General features: G+C 36.4%; 1 protein-coding gene across 5 annotated transcripts in view; it reads left to right on the top strand.

Moving 5' to 3' along the window:
* LOC134665092 (RNA-binding protein Musashi homolog Rbp6) overlaps positions 1–27,658 on the top strand; it is a 589,057-nt gene that overhangs the window by 231,734 nt on the left and 329,665 nt on the right. For all 5 annotated transcript variants that reach the window (XM_063521913.1, XM_063521911.1, XM_063521912.1 and 2 more), the window contains exon 4: positions 22,216–22,300. In XM_063521913.1, coding sequence (XP_063377983.1) covers positions 22,216–22,300 — 85 coding nt within the window. The remainder of the gene's footprint in view (positions 1–22,215; positions 22,301–27,658) is intronic.

Here is a 27,658-nt window from a genome sequence, read left to right as displayed (position 1 = left end):
TAACCTCACCTACTTTTCTAATACTGAAAAGTAGGTTAGGTTAGGTTTGAACTGCTATCAGTTAAGTGGGCTAGGTTAACAGTACGACCCTTACAGAAACGAAATGCGACTAGAAAAGTGGGTTAGGTTAGGTTTGAACTGCGACCCTTACATAAAAGAAATGCTACTAGAAAAGTGGGTTAGGTTAGGTTTGAACTGCGACCCTTACAGAAACGAAATGCTACTAGAAAAGTAGGTTAGGTTAGGTTTGAACTGCGAACCTTACAGAAACAATTGTGGTTACAATTTTGGTGGTCATTTACTATTTTCGGGTTTATAATGATTATTTTGGAGTCATTTGCTTTAATAGGATAGCAATTTTAAAAATTTGGTTATAATTTTACATTAAAATGGTGTTCTAATTTTGGTGGTCATTTACTATTTTTGGGTTTACAATGATTATTTTGGTGTCATTTTATTTAATATGATAGCAAGATGTAAAAATTTGGTTATCAATTGACATTAAAATGGGGTTTGAAATTTGGTAATCATTTACTATTTTTGGGTTAATAATGATTAGTTTGGTGTCATTTCCTTTAATAAGATAGTAAAATGTAATAAAATTGGTAATCATTTCAAATTAAAATGGTGTTATAATTTTGGTGATCATTTATGATTTTAGGGTGGTAAAGTAGATTTTTTTGGTATTAAATTTTATTAAATCTGGTGATCAGTTAAATAGCAGCCTTATTATTTGTGCTAATAAACATCTCTTATTCTTATTCTTATTCTTAAAATTACATATAATACAATAGTCAGATCTGCTACTTTTGTTGCTTATTGTACTACTGCGTGGTACTAGTGTATCTACAACCTCTAAATCTCGTACAAACCGCTTTTTTAATTGCTTGGGGCTAAGTATCTTAATTTAAATATTAAACATTCCTAATATACTGTTCTTTTTTAAATATTTTAAATAAATTTGAATTACCGCTGATAATAACAGCATTAAAATTATCACCATACTGTACGAGTATTCCATGTCAAAAGCAAAAGATTTAATGTGTCAAATACAGCCAAAGTAAAGTGGCGCAGTAATGACGCGTTTCGCCGCGTCAATAGTTGGTTTGACGCGTTTAGTGCATGGTTTTAGTAAATTACGTGGTTCAATAATTAAAGAGACACGATTGACCGCTTATTAATCACGTTTATTGTCTCATTACCGTGACTTTGTGGACAGTTTTGTAATTAACCGTTCTATTCATTACGTCATTAAAATTGGCTTAGTGTAATATTATTATTTTAGTAGTTTATTTTCACGTGTCGCAAAACATGGAATGGAGATGAAGTATAAACGCATTGCTTTAAGTATGTCCTAGATCACAATAGATCAGGGATGGTCGCTGTGATACATAGGCTTTGGAGCCTTATATAGCCCCTAACAAGAAGAAGAAGTAGGTATATCCTACTAATCAATGTCATAATATGAGTACCTACTGAAAATGCACATTCAAAAGCATATTAAATTCATTCGTGTTGGAACATTCGTGGTTCGATATCGATTCGATCTCAGGACAGACGGTTCGGCTGAAAACTTTAGAACACGGAAGGGCATCGAACACGCAAACTGTTATCAGCATGGAAATCGGGCGCTTTATGTGTTATGACCCCAAATAACAGAGATTCTACCGAAAATGGTACGAGTATGTAGTCTCCTTGTAGTATAAGATACGACGCTTCTTATTCAATAGTACACCCAGAATTACAAGATGACATCGAATGTTGGCTTTGCGAGAAAACTCTTTGATATTGCGGGTCCGATATAGCCATGGGAAATTGTTGTTACGCACGTTGTCCAAGAGGTTGCGCTGTTATTAGAGTTATGAATTATAGTTTAAAAAATCGGTGCAGTGGATTAAAAATAAAATATTTATAATATGACACGTTGTATATTAAAAGCAAAATGAACTTGAATAAGACTTGAAATTTCACTATATAACTAACACTTATTGACAACGCAGCTAAATGTGAAATAAGTACTTAACAGTTACATGAACTCTTAAAGTTAATTGGTTGAAACTTCAACATTATTTATTCCGTTCAGTTTAAAGCGGGCCTGTCTCATCAAAGAGTGGCGAGTGATTTTATGCATTAATTAAGTTCACAGAATCAGATTCACAATTACACAAACTCTTATAAACAAACTTGATTGCTTTACAAAAACTCAAATAACTAAGGCAGTGTCTCAAGTAGAGGTTCATTTAAATATCAAAGACGAAATTCAAATTACTCCGTTTACAATGAAGGCTCAGTCGGTACGGGATTACGGGCTGATGTAAATTTCCGATACTCATTTTGAGGATAGGGTTCAGATGTAAGTCACGATCGTGAGGAGCTGGATCCCGCTGATCCCGGAAAAGGTCATAAAGTGTAGGTATTTGTTTGCTAGTCCGGATGCGCAACATTTCGTTACATCTAAGTGATATTCCTTTCTGATATTTAGGATTCTTGAAAACCGGCCAAGTGCGAGTCGGACTAAAAGAATTCCGTACCATTACGCAAAAAATGGCAAAAAAATCACGTTTGTTGTATTCCCATACTTAAATATTTGTTTTAGTATTTGTTGGTATAGCGTCAACAGAAATACATCATCTGATGTGTAAATTTCAACCGTCTAGCTATCACGGCTCATGTGATACAGCCTGGTGACAGACGGACGGACAAATGGACAGCGGAGTCTTAGTAACAGGGTCCCGTAAAAACGATAATAAAGTATTATGCATCACACATAATGACAACATTTCATTCTATATTATTATTTCATTCGATAACGTTCACGTTCGCTGCGTCTGAAAGGACTAACACACGTTTTACAATCTATTAAGTATATTACATGTTTCAAAAGTTAACTCACAACATGTCAGCTGACGGAAGACACAAAATAAAAAAGTAAAATCCTATCAACAATCCAGTTGACATAGCAAAATCAAAATTGCTACCGGCATGTTAAACGTCTGTACAACATCCATTGGCGAACGATGACATAGTGACGTAACAAGAACGAAATTCGAGCAGTTGCGTCCACAGGATCCCTGATAGCGGGCGACGTCGACGTCGGTCGTCAGCGGCGCTTTGTCTTGTACACTGACGCTAGCAAACCGAACCACGGAGTTTGCATAACAATGCTTCGAATCTGATGCCTACATACGAAGCATCGGCTATGCATAATCTGTCTGATACGGATTTTTGAGAGGGCTACTTTCATTTACTATGCGATATTAAGGAGAATAGTTTTATGTTAGTGATGGGCAATCGTAGGAAATAATTTAAAATACCTACGTAATTAATTTAATTAATGTCTAGATTAACTACCAATACTTTTTGACGACACAAAACGGATTCCATAAGGGACCAACCCATTACCATCTAGTTCAAACTTTCGGAAAGGAGTACAGTACAGTGTACCTATTATGTATATGGATAATTGTGATAGTATTTACTTCAGGTCGCTCATCCTATATTTAATGATTTTAACGAATAAATTAATAATATTTTCGACGGTTAACCTTTGAAAATGGACATGAAACTACGTTGTTATCGCGTTTTTAAGTAGCTTTTGCAAGTAGGTACCTACCATTTTGCACAACGAGACAATTTGAGTAAAGTAAAAGGGGTTTCTTTTGTCTTACAATAATTAGTCTTTTACATGTCAAGCCGCGGGTTATAAATCTAACAGAGACATCGTATATAATCGAGACCGTGATAAATCTACATGAAGCCTCTCTCCATTGTCCAGGCTCGCAAATGTGTGCCCCAAAGCTAATCATCTTAAGGCCCTACCACAATAACATTGGCTATTGTCGATCAAAATACATCCTACACAACCTACAATAACATCTTATTGCAAGTTCGGCTTTCGCATTCATAGGTGGGTCGTGGTTCCTCTCATATCGAACAAGACGTCGCTAGTCACATAATGGTCCCATTGTCCGACATTGAAGATTGTTATCTTGGAATGAATTCTACGTAGAACGTTAGTGGCTATAATTGATTTAAACACTTCAAACTTGCCTCGTGATGTATTGTCCAATAGTCTATCGTTTACGCTGCTTGGGTTGATTGATTAATTTAAATGAGCCAGTTGATGAAGTATTGCAAACAATTAGCTGTGGGTCGTTGAGTAGATCATACGCATCATAATATAGTGCATGCTATTACGTTACAACCACTCACCTACAATACCTATATATAGTGTAATGACTCAAAATTCGGCCCTATAGTGTTTGATAACTGATAAGTAGTAAAAGTATTTTCAGAGCCAGAAAAATACCTAGTTCTAATATTCAAAAAGCGAAAGCATTCGCGTATACGTGATATTTCACACTATAGGTAGGTACATAACTCTTATATATATTGAATTTGTATAAACGTAAGTATATTTAAAATGTAGAAATATATTTGTGTAAGTAGCTAGGTAAGTATAGTATTATAGTTACTATTTACACTTGCTTCCTGCACTTAACTGTTTGTTTAGCCCAATTGTTAACTGGTAGAGAGTGCCTCAAGGCGTTAAGTCCGCCATTTGTACTCTTTTTGTGAAATTTTTTGCAATAAAGATTAAATAAATAATATTGTTACAAATATTGTGATTTATCTATGGGCCAATTGTTGCCTGAAAATAAATGTTTTCATTCATTCATTCATTACCACTATCCTAAATCCCCATTCATGGGACTTTCAAGTGCTTCTAAAAAGGCATAAAATTTCAAATAGGGTTTTCACTTTTTCCTCCTGGGGCATCTTGGTATCAGTCAGATGCAAGCCTTGATATGCAAAGTATGAGGCGAACGAGAGCTTTTTATATTTGCGGCTTCCACGCGGATTTGCATAATATTGCTTCCTTAACATTCCAACTGTGGTACTATGTAACATATTGTATACCTAGCGTTCGGGGCTGCGGTGCCTAATAATGAGAACTCTATTCAATGAAGTAAACTTTCATCTGTCCTTAATTAAACCTAGTATTGCGTTGTTCGCTTTTTTATTAAAGTTTTGTTGCTTGCAATAATGGAAATTGCTTATATTACGATAGTTCATTTAATGTCTACACTATTGAAAGGGAAATTAAAAATCTGTGTTAGATATGGATTTAGTACACGTATTCTATTTATATTTGACATTTACATTTAGTATTGTTACTAATTTTTTATAAACACAAGCCTTAATTCTGCTTAGCAATTAAAGTGCTTCGAAAACGCATACAATTTCAAATAAGGTTTGAAGGTTTTTCCTTCTAATACACAACTTACCAAGTCAGAGAGTATTGGGATCTTCGGTATTGACATGTTTTCGTCATGTTCAATTCCGTTATGGAAGTACTTCAAAGTAAAAACCACGCTGGAATCCAAAACACTGCAGCATACTATTATTTTGTTAGTCACGAATAAACGTCACGAGTATTGCTGTTATCTCTAACTAGAAGCATCTTGATATCGAGTAGGAAGCCCTTTGACTGGATCCAGAGGCACGCTGTAGGAGTCTTCGATAATCTTTGACTCATAAGCGATATTAAACCTTTAATTAAGTCTAAGGACACTTTGCTCCATATTCCGCTTATGCAATGGGTTGTGCTTAGAAGAATTATTTGATTTGTGGCACATGGCTGCATTCTACCACCGCATCACTCGCCACCGGTAGGATATTTTTTCTCGTGCCCTGGTAACTAAATGGACTGCACTGTGCGGTGCGGTTCAACGGGAATTTCCTACAACAAATTTTTAAACGTCTTATTATATCACACAGGCTGTTTACTTGTCTGCCACTGACTTGGTTAAAAATTTGTCTAATATTCTGTCACGAATATATATATATATATATATATATATATATATATATATATATATATATATATATATATAACTAATGTTAAAAGGAAACTCAAATATGTTTTCTCGAATTCCTTTATCTTAAAGTTTCATTCTTCGTTCATTTTTGCCTGTGCTTATCACCGACCACTAAACAAATCTAGCAATCCACTGTATAAAATCGGCTGAATTGCTTTTTTCTCAAGTGTGAGAAGTCAATGAAGTCTGGAGCAGAAGATAGTGGGTGCTGGGCGGTGTCTGATATGTTTGGATAGTCAAATGCTATGGAAATGAGCCCGCGGCGTGCTCTGTTTTAGCACTTCTTTGAATTTGTTAAATAAAACCTTTTCCTGGTTTTAAACTGTGCGGAATGTTATTTTTCAAACACCCCTGACTGAAAAAAAAAACTTTAAAAAATCTCTCTTCTTCCTTGCGTTATCCCGGCATTTTGCCACGGCTCATGGGAGCCTGGGGTCGGCATGACAACTAATCCTAAGAATTGACGTAGCAGTTTTTACGAAAGCGACTGCCATCTAACTTTCCAACCCAGAGGGGGAAAACTAGGCCTTAAGTACTAATTATGCCTGTGGCCTCCCCTCTCTCCTCACGGTGATTTCAACAAACAAAGGCAGTCTATGTATGTCCGTCACTCTGGTCTTTAAGAGTCACTCGAACCCGAAGCAAAAAAGCCGCTTCAATACAATCGCGGATACGCTTTCATTTTAAAACGGCATGCTTAAATTACATGAAATTTGGCATTAACATTTACATGGCATATTTACATCTATCACATCTATGTATTCTATGTCCGGCAAGTACTAGTTTTCGTTATCTAACATATATTCTTGGTTTTCAATAGGTATTGTAATTGGTGTTGGTTATAGTCAAAATTTATATACACAAGTATATAATCCTTGCTCATGTTCGTTGAGTAATTTATACTTAGAAATTTACCGTGGGAAGAAAATATAACTGATGCAACCTTAAAATCCAAAATGATCGTAAATCGCAGTACTATTACTATGCGAGGGTTGACAGCCTCTCAAAATAGCACAATATTATTTTATACATGACAAAACTTCTTTCTCGAAAAAGTAGCGCCCGGGCTTCGAAATTAACAATAGTCCGACTTCGCTGTCACAAATGTGTCATATAAGAGCAGGTGCTCTTTTCCGTGACAGCGAGCAGAGCACGTGAAGATGACGTCATTATTTGCCCCGGGTTTATTTATTCGAAACTTGTGCCCGCTTCGGACGACCACTGTCCACTCACAACCTGTCACTGTATTTTCCTGACCCTTTATTTTCACTTGACAAGAATATTCGGAGCCGCGTCCCCTCGATATTACATTCCGATTCGACTTTTTATTCGTGATACATTTTTCCAATTGTCTCCATGGCGCGCCGCCGCATTGCGAACTAACGGAATAGAATTTTCAAACAGTTTTGATTGATAAAGGTAGATCGATTTTCGCTTTCTTTGTTTGCGAAATTAGATTCGGGAGGTAGCGCGTAACTTCAGTTCCACTTGATTAATGGTGATTCGAGGGGATTCAAGAAAAGGAACGATTTTATGTCGCCCGGCTTTCAATAAAACACGAATTACCAAATCGTTTTCTGGCACTTTTTAAAATTTTATCTAAAAATAACCGTATTTAGATGGACGATCGCGATATCATCCCATTTACCGAAACAACGCTCGAGCCGAGTTAATATTTGATGTGTTCTCGACTTTTCTCGAATTTAACGCGCCGATTAAACAACGCCGGGCGAAGGATTTTATGTGAATATTTAAAATGCTATATTGGTTCTATTTCGGCAAAGATACAACTGCATTGCTCATATATTAGTCATAACATTTTTACTAATAGCTGTGATAGTAGCAATAGTGAAGAGTTAATTGTTGGTAATTTTTTCACTTTTCCTTTATATCTAAGTTTGAAGGTACAGTCAGCGTCATATACCTAGTAGGTAGCGTCCAAAGTATTCAAACAGTTCGGTACACCATATTATTTGTATGGCGTACGGAATTATTTAAATACTTTGGATGCTACCTACTATACGACGTTGACTGTACTAGGTACGTATAGTAAGCATTTAGCTTTTCCTTGATTAAACGATGTCACCATTTGCGCTAGACTTACGATAATTTTTGGCTGTTGAAGTAAATCTTATTTCAAAATGTTAGGATGATATAACGACTAAATTGAAATTTTGTTTAATTCAAATCTACCGGTGGCGTTTTTGTGTAACAATTTTTTTTGACATTAATAAAGTAAATTATTTTATAATTATTCAAATCTTAATAAAAAAAAGATTAACGCCATAATGTTAACACTATGTAAGTCTACTCGGACACATATTCACGATATCAAAATGAAAATCAACGGCACCAACTAGAATTCAGCGCGAGTTAACAAACAACACACTTAGTTTAATTTGAAGGTGATTTAATTTACGGTACTCGTAAAAGATTCTTAACACTAAGAATAAGAAGTTTCCAAAGTTTACATTCACACAATCAGAAAGTGGGTTAATGAGATTCCCTCAAGAAAAACATCTCGTTAAAGCATACATTATTCAAGCTTTCGCGAAGTTATTCCGCTTTCACGCGTTCATTAGGCACGAGAACAAACTTGCGAATCCCCTAAAACGCCTGACACACCTACTTATCACCGACGCGAACTATTCCCAAGTATTCGGCCTCGTCCCGGCTACGAGCCATTATCTTGTTATTTAAATTTATCACTCAACTTTTATCCTCTAAATTTATTGTAACAGGTAATATTTCACAGGTTATTAATTACGCAGCGTCGGCATGCTCACGGTGTAACTCTTATTACATTATGTCAGTTTGCAAATTGAAAAATTCCCGGGGCGTGTGTCCCATCTCTCCGAAGTATTTTGGCAAAATTATTCTCATTCATTAAGTTGAGAAGTGGAGGGCGCGCTCGCGAGATTGTCGACGTACCATTCACTTGTGAGTAACGAGGTGACTTCCTGTTATTAGTTATGTCGGCAAATTGTTTTTCTTACGCTTTTGTGCTTCTCGCAGATAACAGGTTTCAATTATAGACGGGAATAAGACGAGCGAGCAGGAAAGTATTAGATTTACGGCGACTATCGCCTATACATGAATCTATTTTATCCTTCTTTTTTAATTGGCATTGCCTTTGTTATTTTCCTCATCAATCTTAGCTTGCTGCTAACCCGGCATTTTTTAAAGTAATATATAAACAATTTCCAAACTTTCTGAACGTTCATTAATTAAATAAATATAAAAAGTAAATGTATCGTCAGGTGTAAGGGCCAACGAGCGAACATGCGTGTAATAGAAGCGACCGGGGCGCGCGTGTCTCTAAGTGCCACTCCATTAATTAAAACTTATTTGTGACGGTACCTAACATGCGCTATAAAGACCCTAATTCCGAACAATATGTGAAATCACCATAACGTAAACTCTGCTGTTTGACCGACCCACTGCTGAAATCCCTCGTCGCAAATTCACTTAAACTGTGATTACAGTTAAAACATTAGAATTATTATGAAAATATATTTTTCCGGATTTTAAAGCTGAGTAATATATCATAATATTGTTCTGTACGAAATATACAAAAAATATATAACACGATTTTAAAAATTCTGATCACATTAGAACTGCATGCCAAATCGTTCCACACAATCATTTTCCGAACAAAGTGGTTCAGAAAATGCGCTGAAGCCTTCAATTTCGACATCCAATACAATATACGCTAGAGCTGCCGCAAAGATGGAAAATCTCTCAAAAGGATAGCGTTTAGCACGAGACAAAGACTGATTTAGATCTTATCTGGTAAAGCCCTTTACCGGACCACTATTTACTTTTCGCAAGGGACCGCCACTGCTGCGACGGTCTACGGCCGAGCCGCTCAAAGCGGCTTGCGCTTTGCACCAGGGCTACCGTTCGAATGTTAAATTTGAATTTTATAGGAAAACTATCGACAAGAACTTGGAGAACATTCCAGGTGTTTAACTTCCGCGTAGGCAAATGTATGCGACTGTAAGCGGTGGCGTCGCGTCCGCTATAAGTGCCCTGGGCCATAACCCCGAAGTATTCTGTTGAACATGTGTTGTACGTGCCACCGCCGCCGTTCAACGAAAATTCCTCCTTATAATTTCCCATTGCTTAACTCGGCGTAATGAAGTTTATTCGTCGCTACTTCATTGTGAGTCGTTCGCAGCGAAGGCGGCGAGAAATGTAATCAGTTGCGAACTAATATCGTGTCGTTTGCACTTTGCGAAGCCCCCCTCGCGTATGGAAATGCCTCGTTTGAACCGCCGTTAGTTCTTTTGATTGCTGCCTCTCCTCTTCTCCTTGTCGAATTAAAGCGGAGGTCGCGCGTGGGTAATTTTTGGAAAATTAAAGGACCGTTTCATTATCGTCGATGGCCTTTTTCAGTTAATATTAGTATGATTGTGGATGCTCGTCTAAGAAAGTGATCTTGTTAAATTATAATCAAGCTTGTAATGAAACGAGACGTCTCAGTACTTAGAGATTGATAAACTAGCGTTTTAAATATGATTTTACACACTTTGACACGACATTGTACCTGATATAAATTATAATGCGAGCAAAAATATCGAAGACTCAAGTCAGTAATTCCAAACAGATTTTTAGAAAAACATGAAAGGCCTGTTGGTCATTACAACAAAATAGTACAAAATTAGTTTTTAATTCCTTACAAAATTAGTTTTTAATGCCTTATCTTTTTAAAAACAACCTAAATTTTGTTGTAATTGGTACCAAACATAGTCTTAATTCACAATTTGTCTCGCGGATTCCTATGTCTGGTTATAATCCTTTAAAATGGATGTAAGGTCTTCAATGTTATATTTATGAACATGGCTTACCGATACCGAACCTTACCGATATTTAAAATATCAGTTTACACATTAGCTTTAGCGTTATTCAAACTTTAAGAATATCATTTCGATTGGATATTTGTTTGACATTACTTGCAGAATGGAAAATGAAATTATACAAATTAATATTTTATCAATCTGATATTGATAATGCAGATGAGATTTTTAAGGTTTGAATGATGCTCCTTATAGGCTTCTAAATTATTCTGAGTGCAATGTTTGTAAAGGTTTAGGTAATAAGTACTAATTAATATTCATATAAAGTAAGTTGGTTATACATATTAAAATGACATAACAAATATATTTCATGTAGCCTTAAAATAGTTTAACCCTTTTGTATATGTGTAAGCTAAATAAGTACGTTACGTATGTTTATTTCTTCTGATTTCCTATAATATTACTACACGCTCTTTTGAATCAAAAGACTTCGTAAAGAATTAAATAATACGTACCTTACTGTGAGTGACTTAAGCAACACCCTCAAAGAAAATGCAAAACATATCCGGTAGGAACGAAGCCGAAGCATGATATAGCGTGCGGTACGTTCAAGTTCACGCAAAATGTAAAATAGGAATTTCAAACTTTATAAAGATGGGGATAGAGTTGAAACTCTTTTGCAAGATTGGCGCGGAATACTATGATTAATGCATTTTAAGGAACGTTTTAGTTGCAATAGAAGACTTTGACTTGCGGAGCGTGACTGCGCAGTGCGATGCTGCGAGGATTATGCCTTCTACTACGTCGAACGTAAACCAAACTTCGTTTTTAAAGTTAAATGATGAACGAATCTATAAACTACCAGGAACGTAAGAGCTGTATATGCGAATAATTTTACGTGTAAAATAAATATTATTATTTAGGTGGTCAATACGGATTAGAGTGGCATATGGGTACCTAAGTGTGGCTGATCTTCACATTGGGGAGTGTTTTATTGAGAGTTCATACATTTGTTCCTTGCCTATTGCGTTTAGTGGCAAATACCTGATCTCGGTATAATAAACACTAGGTAATCAATATGTAAACAAACAGATCCCAATGTGAAGGCCACACTTAACCTGCAGCCACTGTTATCTGGATCTGTTCTTTTATCTGTTAACTAAAAGCATTGTTTACGAATAATTTAATAGAAGTTTTTTGAATTTTTTTTTTATTTTTTATTATTATGAATGGGCTTACTCATGGCCACAGACTAGCCGAGGCGTAGACGTGGCCTACGATGGAGCGAGCTCGCCCAGAAGGTGCCTGTTCACTCTTGATTTGAAGGTTGCCGGGTTATAAGAACACGGAAATATAGACGCTGGCAAGGAATTCCATTGCCGGGAAGGAATTTAATAACATCTAATCTCCAAGCTGTTACATTAACACACTATTTACAATATTTTTCAATACCATTCTTACAGACAGAATAATTTTTTTGGCATTGTGGATTTCACTTACCTACTCTGAATGCAAGTATTTATACCTAATTAATAATTTTATAGTCCATACTTACTTCAAAAATGCTTTCAAAACTTGTGTATACAAAGTTACTTTATGAAAGAATCCTATTTGTTAATCTCGCAAAACTTCGAGCTTATCAGGTATAAGGTAAATTGCACAAACATTCCAACAAAAGATATCAGAGGGTGGTGGTACACAAAACACAACAATAAAGTTGGCCGGAACCGCTGACCATCGCAAAAAGCGCATCGTCCGCGGCGGTCTGAGCACAATACCAGCTTAAATTGTTCGTGAAAGCGTTATGCACTCTACGGTTTCAATTTCCTCGCAAACTAGCTATTGCAGATGTTCGGACGACACTCATAAATATGATTTGAAAATCGTTTTATGTATAAGTCATAAACTTTTATCTTTCCCGCCAACGCTAAGGCTCTCGTTTTAAACTGTTCCAGTTAGTTTCCTGCACAAAAGCTGCAGACGTTTTAATATCTGACTGTCTGGTGGGTTGGATATCTACTGGTGTAAATTTCGTTGAAGCAAAACGGCCCTCAAGCACGCCACCTCTGCCGGTCAAATAATGCTGTCCTAATGGGTAGCTATTGCTAATGTATTTCGGAGAAACGTCGCAGGCATCGCGTTAACCCGCCTGAGGTTTCGACCTTCTCTCTCGAAGAGCGGGTCGGTGCCACGGAGGTGTCTGGCTCGCTTTACCTCTCCGGTTTAAAACGCGTTAATTTTGTGTTAGGTGTTTTACATAAACGGCATGCAACAGGCAAGGCAGTATGGTTGTAATGTAGATGTTAACTATGTTTGTATAATTAGTTACGTTATATGGTGTAATAATCGGGGTTTAACTAGAATTTATTAATATTCTGTAGACAATTGTTAAACACACAATTTAAAACTATATAAACATTTAAAAGATGGTTCTTTCAATGGGAAATAAGTAATTATTCTTATAAAATGTTCTTGAACCAGGGATATTTAACGGATAGAAAAAAACTTCAATACTTAACGTGGGGGATAGTAACTCAAGCTCCCATTTTTTTAAACATTTTAATTAATAAAAGTAAAATACATAGTTATAAAACAAAGCTCGGGTTGGTCGCGGATAAATCCCCGCCACTCCAAAAGTGCAGCCCCCGTGACGCCATTGCAACCTTAAAAATGACACCAGATACTTCTCAAGTGGATACAAGTATGGTTTAGCAGTTTTAGTGACAGCTTACATAGACACAAGGCAAAGCAATCAAGTTCAAACGTAAAGAATAATGTTCTGTGTGTGCGCTTGTAATTCCTATCCATTAATCCAGGATGGGAGCCCTCCGCTACCCACCACGAATTAATTACATTGCCTACTGGATTTTGAGTGTCTGAAAACTAAACATTCGAAGCTGAAGTAGGGCTTTGGTGGAAATTTATTACTATGAATGCCTTTTGTTAAAACATTCACATTAATTACTGCAATATTTTCGTTCCCATTTTGTGGGTTACTTTAAAAATTATAGTTTCATTATGAAACCACAATGAGCTAATTTAAATTGTTGACAACCCCACAGCGATCTCTCTCGCACCCGGGCATCAAACATTATCTGCCGTATTCGAACTTCACAAGAGACGACACGTACTAGATCCATTCTAGATACGTTATAGTTTAGATATCAACTAGTTCTTTTTTGCAGCGCAATTCGGGCAACCAATGTCACTTTTACGTTAAATAGAGTAAGATACCTATTAGATGTGAATTAGATCTCTAAGTCATATCCTGTGGAAATCGTTCAAGAGTATCTCCAGAATCGCGCAAATGTCAAATTTGACAGGTTAGATCTTAAACATATCGTTATCGTATCTTGGTGATGTCTAAAAGATGTCTATTTCATAATCCGAATCGGGCCCTGTATTTTATTTCAGTTGCAATATCACATTTTGAAAATTATTTGTCAACGAATGCACGTCATAAAATAATTAAGCAACAAAATATCAATATTTATTTAATCCACTGATGGTATTTCAATTAATTAAAATATCCTGTTAATACAGAACATGTATATTTTGTGGTGCAGAAATAATAGTGGTTACATTGCACCCATTATGTGAGGGAGTTGAATAAGAAATACGATAGAATACTTGATCTGGTTTCTCTAAAACATACTGAAATATTTGAAAACATAATTAATATAATCTATATATACAAAACACGTAGGTATGTCCTGACTGACTGATCACAAGAAGTGGCAACGATTCTGCCGAAGCTGGAAAATTGAAATATGCACATGTAAAAATTTATAATGGATACAAGAAAAAGGAAGCGATTTGGAAAAATTCTAAATCGGGGATAAAATTGTATATGTGGTACAACTTTTATTTTAAGCTAGGAACTTGAAACCTTGTAAACAGACATTTTGATAAGTATAGAACACAAGAAAAGTAATCGATGAGTTTTCAATCAGGCCGAGACTTGAAACTTCATACAAAGGCATTACGCACATACCTAAACAATTAAACATTATTGGCCTACAAGAAAAATAATCTTAGCGTTAAGATACTCCCTCTAAGCATTAAAATGGTTGAAATTGTATAACGTAAAATAGAAATGGATTTTGCAAAAGCATTGCATCCAAAATGAGCAGTTAGAATTATGAACGCTTTAAAATTACGCAGTTAATACGATAAACACTAGTGCCATGAATATATCGTCGAGTTCTAAATATGTATACATATATTTTTTAACTTTTTGAAATGGATTAATACCCACTATTTACTTAACGCAAAACAGTAACTAGGCAACTACACATAAAATGTGTGACATACAAAATAAAAAAAGTAGAAGGGTGTGGATATGAAAATTATAGGTACTAAAGATGTAAAATGTTGAAGATAAGATTCCACGCGGACGAAGTCGCGGGCAACAGCTAGTATCCAATAAAAGACCAACCATGGTCTTCTATTTTCGAATTTAGAAACCTAAATGAAATAAAGCCGCAATATGCGTTGAACTCTGTATCTGACATGCGACATTACTGTGTCTACAAACTGTTAATCAATCAAGTGTCTTGATCTAACACTCAATGTTGCCACTCTTCAGTTACTGCCATAAGCGACGGTTGTACACGCAAATACTGTATACATAATCAATAAACCGGAATATGGACGGGCTAATGTAATTATTAACTAAGTATACACATGGCCTCTATCGCGGTATCCTTGTACACAATCGACAAACAAGGCTCGATGCAGACTGCAAACAAATAAATATAGGGATGAATTATTTGATGAGCTACATGAAATGCTGTAAACGTTTGTATTACGCCGTTTTTAAGGCAAAGTAGGAAAATGAGTTATAATATCTTTTCTTGACCATTGTTAGTGTCATCCACTAAGTCATGAGACGCGCGCGTTCTATTTTATTGTAGATTACAATAACTTAGTGATTAGAAGAATATTAAAAAAATACTATTTAGACTTGTTTTTTGTCACCCGCGCGACATGTATCGGAGAGCCTTGGTCTCCTCTCTTAAGCACTAAGAGTACAAGTGAGTCTAAGCCGTAAAATTATTTAATGCTGGTATGTCTCACAGCAGTTTAAATTCGATTATTAGAAGAATATTTTGAAGTCTTAGTTGTATCCATGTTGTATCAAACTATGCGGAACTCGGGAACAGTTTAATTTATTTTTCTATAAACATGACGTTAGAAGCAGAAACACAACTCTTCGTTATCTATAAACCTGTTACAGTTATTTACAGTGTGTTTTGCAACACTTCAAAAGCAACCAGCTTCTGTAATATGGAGTTTCGTATCATAGGTATTTTGATATGTAGTTCAAGTGCTTAACGTGTATAGTTCGCAACCCTCGCAAACAACAGCACAAGTTTGAGTGCATCACAATCACAATAAGACATACCTAACAGACAAGTTACCGCACTTATATGTATGTCACATAATATATCATCCGTCGTCTACGATGACAAAGGTCGTAGTTTATCAGGCACCAGCCTGAAGCACAATGCAATAGCTGCGAAGCCAAACTTGTTAACTACACAAGCATAAGACGCAAGGGTTCTGTACTCATACTAGGGTAGTAGGCTGCTAATAGACATAGATACAGGGCGTGTGCCGCAACAGATAAGCTCAGTCGCAGCGACATGAGGACAAGCTGCACTACCGTCCCATCTTGGCCAACCTAAATAGATAACTGACGAGTTCATTATATAAAATTATACGAAAATGCAGTGAAACGGTGCAGCGCTGAGATTAGGCCGTCTAAATTCGAGCTTAAATTTTAATCGCCAGTTAAAGCTTACGTGAACGGAATTTGTGAAAAGCTCCTCTTTATTGAACACTTTGGTGCTATACTTAAAATGTTTGCGAGTACGTGACAGGTATACTTAGGTAGTCGGCGATAGGCAGATTTGGAGCGAGTTTGAAGGGCGAGAGTAATTGCTGTGTAGCTAGAGAATAATGTTTATTATCCGAGGTAGACATACGGGAAACTGTTCAATTTTGAAGTTTATGAAAAAAAAATATAGAACTATTCTTTAATTAAAAATTTAGGTAAATATTGTTATAAATATAAATATGATGTTTTAGAAAAAAGTCTAGTAATTGTCTAAAGGAAATTTTCCATATTGTAATTGTCCCCGCAGCTTAAATTTCAGTTTTTGTATTATCATGCTCTATTAAAAATTGAGGTAACGTGAATTTATTGCCACGTTAATCAACGCTTAAAGTGAGCAACCTTTAAAAAATAGAAAATAACCTGATTCTGTAAATAAGAAGTTCAAAACATAATGGTGCAAAAGGGCCGATCAAGAATCATGGGCTGTTTTTCAGTGGGTCTTATTTTTACACAGCTACACCACCGGCCGGCATCGAACGGATTCTAATCAATTTAATTTATCAGGGATCCCCGGAGGCGGCGATTCGCTTCATTTAATGCACGTATTTTGCGGCAGGGCTGATTGTTTTGAACCATTCGGCTGTACGGTCCATTTAGATTAATTATTGGATTACTTACTTAATTTCGCTCCGGATTATGTGGGTAATACTTGCACAGTATCGTTCACAATGGTGAGCGCATTTGAAAACTGCTAGCATTTACGCGCCGCGCCGGCGTCGTGTGCCCAAATTGTACCGGCATTAAATCACATTCCGTTCAATTGCGTAATCCAATAGCGAGCTAATTACATCAAACTAATACAAATTGAAAAGGTGACCACGTCAACCCCAGAACTGTAACGGGAGAGGTCGTAAGAAGTATTAATTATCGTCAAGATTAAATAAGAAAGGCGGCAATCGAAGACCGAAATATGGGTGGAATTACGACAGCGGCGGCATTTGTCCCGGCAACTAATAAAGGAGACAATATTGCACTCGATACGTATAAATGTGCGAGCAACATTTGGGGCGTGATATTAATTCCGCCGGTAATTGCTATCGGCTCCCTCTGAAGCTGCAGCCGTGAGCCATGAATACGGGAGTTACCGCTATTTGTTCCTGACGTTGCGGTTTCGGCTTTTGCCTCTACCCGGTCCTATATTTATTTTCTTGGAGTTTTGTCCAAACACAATAGCCGACTGGATTATCGGACTCATTTCGATAGTTCGGCCCTAACCTAATGCCGCGGAAAACAATAGACTCATTTGAAATAACTCTACTGCGGGTTGGGCATATTAATGAACTTTTGTCCAATAATTGTATTTATCAATGCCGGAAAATGAATCAATGGTTAATAAATATTGCTCTGTATTTTGCAGAAAACTGGCATGCCAAGCCTATTAGCGATTTCTTAAAAAAATAGATTTAAATTTGCTACTATTGCTATTTTGCTACTAGCAAAAACCACATCGAAATCGCTTTGTAGGTACACAAGTACTAAAAATTCAAAAAGAGAATTGTGGGATTTATTTGCAAGTGCGTCGACGGGCACGGGTAGCCACAACCGGACTCGTTTAGTTATAACAAGATAACTAGTGGAGCTGCAGTATCAAAATCTCGCCATCCATAAATTAAGGGCGCGGTTACGCTTGCTACCGACTGAGCCGTTTAAGCTCTATTGTGCATAACCGAAGAGGGACAGGAAACCACAACACAGCTACCGCTGAACTGTCACTAGTGATTCACTTAAATAGTAATGCTAATTTAGATATGTACAACCAAATCAAAGAAACAAGTTCAAAACAAAGTTACAGGTTCACAAAATCCTCATAAGATTTAATGATAGACAAGTGGATTGAGTTGTTCCTATAGCAAGCGGTTGAAAATAAGGCATCGTCTCCTTAAAGATAAGTAGGATGTAACTGTATGCGGTAACAGGCCTCTCCACTCGGAGCTACCGTAGTGCTACCATGTACCCCTGAGCCCCGACGCGTCTCATATCGATGAGAAGATCAGAGGAGATAAGGTAGATCGAAAGACCGGCGATGGGTCACCAGTTGTTGGTCGCGACGCATACAGGCGGCATGATGCGCGGTGCGAACGGAGGTTCTCGTTATTTTCAATTTCCCAACACGAGCGCCCTTTTCTACATGTTTTTGTATACGAATATGAGTGCCGAGTGTATTAAGTCATGAATCTTATAAAGACCTGCCTGATTTAATACGGTTTCGAGGGTGTATACGACTGTGATGCGAGCATTTTTGATAAAGGGTCATAACTCAATTTTAGGTTAACTTTTTAGATTGCAAGTTTATATACCTTAATGGAATAAATAGAAGCATAAGTAGAAAGCCAAAGTGGATGAAGTTTGCCACAGAAATTTGAAATACGAGTATAAGTCATTTTAAAAATGAAAAAGTGTAGTATGAAACCATCGTCATCAATCATCATCATTAAAAATGTTAGCAAACTAAGTACAAAAAATATCAAGATAGATATGAGACCGGTATCATATTATTTTTGTACCAAAGAAAATATAGTACCTTAATTAAATCGTATTATTATTCATATTATACGTGTCTTACTTTAAATATAATATTGCTCGTAAAGTGAAATTGCCGTTGAGTAATATTAGTCAAGAAGTTACTAATTTCCATTATTTTAAAATCAATTTACATTGTTATATTTGTTAATTGACTTATTTGACTGACCTGGTATATAATGTTGTAGTTTATTTTATTATTAATCATACTAACCCCGACTTATCTTTGTATATTTAATATTATGCTAGTCACAAATTAATGATATTCTCGCCCCAAAACTAAAAACCTAATATACCTAATGTGGTTCACATTCCTTTCTCGCTTGAATTATACTCGCCTAGTAACTCGGCGAGGAGATAACACATCTTCCGTATAAACGGAAGGTAGGCGAGTTCCAACAAGAAAATTGTATTTCCATTTTTACAATTTCAATTTAGTATTAATTCGAGTCCGGGCACGGTCGGGCGCCCGCCACATGTAAAATATGGATCGGCTAAGTGAAATTAAAATGCTCTATAAATTGTGATTTTTGCAAGTCCTAAAGTGGAGAAGGCTTTTTATTATTTATCGCTTGCGAGCCGCTGGCCGCTTATTCCAAAATACGCTGTGTTAACTTGTTCAATTTAATAAATGGAATGCATGCGTGCCAATTTCGTAGATGATTTTGATTTCCACGCACTAAAAAGGAGATTGGGATTGGTGCAAAAGGAGGAAAATTTAATTGTTTAAAAAATGATTTAATTGACCATTTTCTGGCAGCCTGCAACTCCAAGGGTTTCGGAAAATCACGATATCATGGTCACAAAAAATCATTTATTTTTATGCAATGGATAGAAGCTAAAAAACTGTATATCAAGTCTAAGCTCAAGGTTGATAAATATTCGTTTATTTTAAATTGGTTTATGTTTGCATAGGTATGCTTATTTTTAACGAAAAATTCGAAAACAACTTAAATGATGTAGGTACTAAATATTTTTTATAAATATTTCTTTCTAAATGCAGTCGTAGACGCAGAAGTTATCATTTTAATTTATTTCATTACTTATAAAAGTTTGCAAACAAACTTGAATGCTGGAACAAAATAAATACAAACGTCGTTAGTGTCGCCGTCTACACAGTAAAAGTAGCAAAACCAGTACCATATTATTTCCAGTTTATTTTTTTATTTTTTATGGAAAAGTCAATTATTACGCAGCGATTTTATCAAAGTTAAAGGTTAAATAAATGTATTTAACCTTTAACTCAACCGATATTGAAAATAACCTTTAAATAAATATGTGACAAAACTATTTCTAATGAATTAAGAACCTAGCCTGGGTAAATGCACCGGCTGTACGGAATAGAAAGAACAGCGCAGAAGAGTTAAACCTGGAGGAGGTTAGGAACTGCAACCGGGAATGTGAAATACCGGTAATTTATATGCAAATTTTTAACCGGTTTTCATTCCCTACCCCAAGTCTTTTAAAAGAGTTGTTTCCAAGGCAAAGTCGTTGCTCATTGGTAGGATTGGCGAGAAATTAAAGCACCAGCCTTCGGAAACTCGTGCGTTCTGGTCTCTTGCCCAAGGTATTTAGGAGAATTTCAGGCCGCACTAATTATTTTCCACCTCTCTACATGGGAAATGACTTATTATTGTTAATTTAGGTATATATTTAAGTTCTAATTGGTCTCCAGATTTCAAAAAATAAACTTTTATGCAACTAGTTCAAAAACTGTTTATAAAATTACTACTGTGAACCAACAGTCGGGCGGAGCGCAATCAGAGAGACACCTCCTATCGGTCCGTCTCCACTCCGACGACAGTACACACTGAAGAAATTTCTCATTTTGTACTCTACCTGTTACGTACTTTTACGTAAGTTTAAGTTTCGTACAGAGATTTTGTTAAGCTAGTAGATTCGTCTATTGAGTAGGTATAGTATATTGTTAACTAAGGGATGAAAGAATTGAAAGACACCCATTTCTGTCAAGATTGTTTGGGCTAACAGTCCGAGACTGAAATAGTGTCTTTAACCCGAGTTTTGAATACAAGGAAAGTAAAACACATGTTCATTAAAAAAACGATTAAGTATAAACCTCAATAGTATATTTATAAGTTTATTTATAAGATTATTTAAGTTTTATATTGCATGTAGTTTACATTAATATTGTTGTATTTTTATGTCCCAATAAAGTCTCCTCTATTTAAGCCTAAAAAAAATTTTCTGCACAGTTCTTAGAACTACAACGACCCACTTTCAAAACATGAGAAATTAAAAATTGTAGATTCGTTTGCGTTTATGAGCAATATGTTCTACAGGTGCAATTCCTGGAATATCAGATGTGTACTCAGGTTTTTATTTTAGTCGGTGGAAAACCAATCAATAAATGACAGGACAAATAGACATTCAAAAGCAATTGACGAATGTATGAAAAATATACAACCTGTTTTTATTGACCGAATGTTTGATTTTTCGTAGACATATGGCCCGATTCGATCTTTAAGATACGTCAAATATTACGTCTACAACATACGATATATCAGTGTCTAAAGTGACGTGCAGTGACACTGACATATCTAATCCATATCGTACCTAATCGTAATATTTGACGTATCTTAAAGTCCGAATCGGGCCGATATTATGTAAAAATTGTAAGAGTTTATTAAATACATAGCTACTATACGTAGGTGCATGTTCAAAAATATGAAGTCGTATAATCACACAGTGTGTTTTTTGTTTTAAGAATCTACAAATGCTAGATTTATTTTATGTGAATATTATTACTTAACCTCTAGAGTCCCACCATCCTAATACTAGTACTAATTACCTACAATTAATCATTATTATATCATTATAAATGTAATAAAATTGCATCTGTTTTCTTTTTTTCCATTTTGAAAAAAAGCAAATGTAATTTTATTTACTAATACCGTAGATTCAAATTTGACGGCCAATTTTTCTTTATGACGGGCCGCTACAAAATACTGCTGTTATTATAAGTGCTATGTTCACCGATAAATATTGGATTTCACTGAATTAACCTAGAAGATACTACGGTTATTATATGTACTATGTTCACCGATAATTATTGGATTTTACTGAATTAACCTGTGTTTTTCTATTGTTACAGGGGTTTTGGCTTTATCACATTTGGAGACCCTGGTAGCGTAGATAAAGTATTAGCGCAAGGAACACACGAATTAGACGGCAAAAAGGTAAGTAATTATGCTCTAATAAGAATTTACAAGTGAGAATGTTGTTAGTATGCAATCTATTCTACAAATATCTATGAATGTGTCAAAAAAATTTGAATCACTTTTAATATACAAAGCTGTACTTGTACTTCCTAAGCAAGCATACAATCGGATGAGTATCTAATTAAAACATAAGTAGGCCGTTAGAATCTACTACGATTGAATCATTACTCCAACGCATATTATATTATTCCAAGCGACTTAAGCCATGATTTCTTGGGAGATTTTATTTACATACATTACTCAAAGTGACATACATTTATTTTGTGTAAGTCGCTTCCTCAGCGGAGGGCTTTGATGGCCGACATAAATTGTTAGTGCTAAGTAACAGAAAATGCTATTTACCGAATATATTATTGAGATTCACTGCCCAATTCGTTCGAATCGGACTTTCGATCGAACTTTAATATACGTCAATTAATAGATCTAGAAACTATATGGATTAGATATGTCAGTGTCAAAAGTGTCGTTTCTTCAAACAAAAACGTCACTTTTGACACTGACACATCTAATCCATATCGTTTCTAGATATATTAAGTAATTGACATATCTTAAAGCTCGAATCGGGCAGTTAAATTTATCATGCCTTCAGCATAATCCAACATTTTAAAGTGAGTCTCAAACAGTTATATTTATTCATTCAATGTCACAATACTTATTATTTAAGCGGGGGCGGTTTTTATATAACATATTCTAAAACCATAAGTGCGGTCGTTTATTACATACATTGGCCATTTATCACGCACTCACTCGCGTCCCTGAAACAGACGTATGGGTCAACTGTTGCGAATGCTTTATTATGTCAAACTATTTCGATAAAAACAAATAGTTACGCCAAATCCCGCAGCAAACATGTAAGACTGCTATTTATACATATAACGTCTAGCTTTTTATGTAGATAATAATCATCTTTGTATCTTGGGATTCGAGACACATTACGAGCTCCCTCCGCGCGTTCTGTGTACGGATGGAGAAAAAAGTCGATTACTATCGCTCGCCACGAAATAATCTAGATAAATTACAGCGCCCGTCGTTGTTTACTTTGATTAAATTGTAGTCGACTGGCGGAAGATTAGCCGAAGCCTCGCAAATCGAGCGGGAAGAGAGAGCGTTTTCTCAATTTACATAAAACGAACGCGGAAGATCGCAATAGTGGATTTCTAAGTAGGTATTTGTTTACAATGAATGTTTTCATATTCTTTATTATGCTGTTTCTGTGTACTACAAGTACTTTTAGCTTTTGCTGAGACTATTAGCAATAATTGTCTCAGACAGCAACAACATATTGTTTCGCTATACATCTTAGTCTGGTGGAATATCTATTGTTATACAATTGGTTAGAATGTGTTTTTTTTTAGTAGGTTAGACATGATCTTTTAGTTTAGTTAATAGCACGTAAAAATGGTAGTTGGGCAAAAGTTATTTTGGTAGTTCCATCTCTATAGTATAACAGTTATTTTACACACCTGTCAAAGAATAATCATATACGGTATTCAAGGAATTCAATAGGATCCAGAGGATTAGATTACAGCTTTTGAGATAGCGAGGTGGTTCGGGTGAAACCTTGCAGAAATAATATTTCGTCACCCTCTCTAAACCGTATTAATTAAATTATTCACGGCGCCGTACTCGATAATTTGTTTTATAATATAATCTCGTTATCATTTTGTTGTTAAAAGTTAACCTGTTGTAACCGTTTATATCAAAACTGAGGCTAATATGATCCACGGCATCACTTGATAGTGACGCTATTATTTTTATTTGTTATTTTTTATAAAATATTATTTCTTACTTTTATGATTTCATACAAGTATGGCTCAAGTAACAGTCATAGGTTATATCAGGGTCTCTTCAACATCTATAAAACCTATATAATATTAACGCAGACTTTTGCGTCACGAAAATGTCACGCTACGTCTTACGCTACGTCTTACGTAGGCGAACAACGCGCGAACGCGGCGCGGCGCGGCGCGGCGAAAGCGGCCGCCGCCGCGCCGCCTGACATTCGCGTGCAAATCGCGCCGCACCGCGTTCGCAACGAGATCGCTTACGTAGGACACTTCTATGGGCATCAAAGGATTGATTTCGCCGCGCCGCGCCGCGCCGCGTTCGCGCGTTGTTCGCCTACGTAAGACGTAGCGTTACGTAGGCGAACAACGCGCGAACGCGGCGCGGCGAAAGCGGCCGCCGCCGCGCCGCCTGACATTCGCGTGCAAATCGCGCCGCACCGCGTTCGCAACGAGATCGCTTACGTAGGACACTTCTATGGGCATCAAAGGATTGATTTCGCCGCGCCGCGCCGCGCCGCGTTCGCGCGTTGTTCGCCTACGTAAGACGTAGCGTTACCTATCGATATAAAAATTGGTTTCAATGTCGGCTAAATGCCGTTACCGAGCGGAAAACTTAATCGCATGTCTTTAGGTCGTAAATTGCCGGGCATTTTTTCGGGAGTAGGTATGCCTGAACAATATTGCTTTCTGCGTCATCAATATTTATACAATATTTACGATTGAACAACGGGCGGAGTGCACATGTGCCTTTTCCCGTTTATGTCACACGTCACGGTCACGTCACCTTTGTAATTTAGAATAGTTAAAAATAAACAGTAGATCTTGTTGACTCGTGAAGTGCACTTACTTCAAACAAAAATTATTACTTAATGTGAATATCGAGGTTATATCATAAACGATCAATCAGTGTCTTTAAAAATTTAATTAAAATTAAAATTTAATTAAAAAAAAATATATTTTAAAGTTACTGAAGTAGCATTCAGATTTTTAAAATTTGTATTTATTTGATATTGATGCGACTACCTATGCATTGTCATCGTATCAAAGAATAAGCGCGAGCGAGATGCACTGAGAGCAATTTCTCTCAATATAAAATTATTAAAATCAGAGGGCCTACCGCGAACCACGTTCGACGTGTTGCTTCCCTGTCACACTTACCTACGAATTCACAAGTGCGACAGAGAGGCAATACGTCGAACGCGATTCGCGGGAGGCCCTCGGCATGCCGCTCCTGAGTTTTGATGCGGCACAGCGTAACGCTCTAAATCACGGGACGTTTAAATTACGCCGTCAGAATATTTCGCGTAAAAATAAAATTTTCACTTACGCGGGAAATGTTCGATGTTTTATGCGGCTTCATAACCGCCGTTCAAAAATATGATGCACTTTGTTACTCGCACGACCGGCGCGTTAACGCAATGTGACGTTTCGAACTAATTTAACGAAGTTTTAAAAGCGGTTACGATATAAATTCAATGCGGGCTATTTTTTTTAATCGAATATTATCTTCGGTTTCCATAATTTACACGTGGTCTGTTCTTAGTATCCATCGTTCATTACTATTTCTATTTTTTAAGTGGAATACAGTATACAGGGTGTGGCCTGTAATATGAGCAAAAAATTAAACTGTAGGCTGTACTCCTCATACTGATCAACACTTGTTCAGTGACTTTTGAAAATAACTTGTAGTTTGATTTTTAATACACTTTAAAGGTTATTCAAAGACGCAATGTATTGCGAATTTTGTTATGTTTATGGCTTGACAAGCAACGTCAATCACAATGATATGGCGTGGCGATGGCGTCCATTGAATATAATATTTATTTTGTATGAAAAATAGGGAGTCTAAATACTTCATAATTTTTAAAAGTTGTTGAACAAAAGTGTCAACGTTTGAGGAGTACAATCTATGTTTTAATTATTTGCTCATGTTACAGGCCACACCCGGTAAGCTCTTATTGTAGATAGATTATTAATACCGTTAGGAAAATATTACTCTTAACACTACCTATATTTAATGTTTAATTCATATAGCATATTAATCAATCCCATTCATTTAATATACGAAAATTTACTATTAAATACCCCGAACTAAATATTACGAGTACCTTAGTCTCTGCGTCTCTAAGGTAAGTCTCCATATCTCATTTGGGAGAGCAGCGGTCTAGTACCAGCGGTATCCCGCAGTCATGAATTTAAGTTTCGCCCGAGGCGTATACCTATTTTATTCATATTTTGTTATTTTTTAGATAGATAGATCCCATTATAGGCCCCGTGCATGATCTATAGGGGGCAGCATAGGAGCCGTTAGATTTTTGGCGCGATGTAGACTAAAAGCGATAAAGGCAAAATATTACACTAGTCATTTTGCGTTCTAGACTGTCCGCGACTATACCGTAAATGTGTCGTTTATGCTTCCGATGTAGCCCACAAGATGGCAGAACCTACGAGCACAAGGAAACGTACCGACGAGAACGGTAAGATGGTAGCACTTGCTTTGGCAATGTACATGTGCACATATGTATCCGATTCAGGCCACAAGATGGCTGACCTAACGCGCACGAGATGCCTTGTCCAAGAGCAAAGATAACTGCAAAAGATATACAGCTTAGTAGCTCAAAGACATTCGTAGACACGATCGAATGGCAACATCCCAAGACACTTCACCGGAAGCAACAAGATGCCAAAACAGAAGCTACCTTTAGTACACTTCCGATTGCATCTGCTTCATATGACACATAGTGCCATGCCTTATGGGAAACGGTCGCAGAGATAGTTCAGAGCCGGAAACCGCTACCAACTTTTAGTATGTTGTTGGGCATGGCATTGGGTCTCCAAAACTGCCGGGAGACGGCGGCGCCGGCCATCTACTTTAGCGGAATGACGTCATCAAAATGACTCCCGCTTCGTTGCGAATATTGCATACTGCACCCAAACTATGCATAGCAAATACACGTGTGGGGTATTAAATGAAAGCCAATTAAATAAACTTTATTTTATTTATACAAAGTGTACCAAAATATGCAACAGTTTAAGAGAAATTTACAAATAAATAAAAATTACGTAAAAAAATATTCGATTATTTGGGTTTTACAACCAAACCAAAAGTCGAACGATAAAGCAATGTACTACAACATTAAAGATGACGTCTCAAGCCATACACTGATATCAATAAAATTAAAATTGGACCAAATATGTGGAAATTATGCATCAAAATGTAGATATTTGCCCATACAAATGCATAAAAGTTAAAAAAATCCAAATTGGTCATTTTCAGGATAATCCGCATAAGCTTCTAGTATGTTATTAGCAATATGACCTGGATTCTAAAACTGCCGGGAGACCATCTCTGTTGTTCCTCAGTTACAAATAATGACGTCATATAAATAATCACTGCCGAATTTCGCAAAATGAAAAGTATAGCTATACCACGAGTCTCACATACACATGTGTTACATGTAATGAAAGGTTATTAAATGTATTATGATTCACCTAAACATTGTTTGTAAAAAAAATGTACGGTTTCAGA

Source organism: Cydia fagiglandana, chromosome 6 (assembly GCF_963556715.1).
Source record: "Cydia fagiglandana chromosome 6, ilCydFagi1.1, whole genome shotgun sequence".
Lineage (NCBI taxonomy): Eukaryota > Metazoa > Arthropoda > Insecta > Lepidoptera > Tortricidae > Cydia > Cydia fagiglandana.
This window is presented reverse-complemented; position numbering and strand designations above follow the sequence as displayed.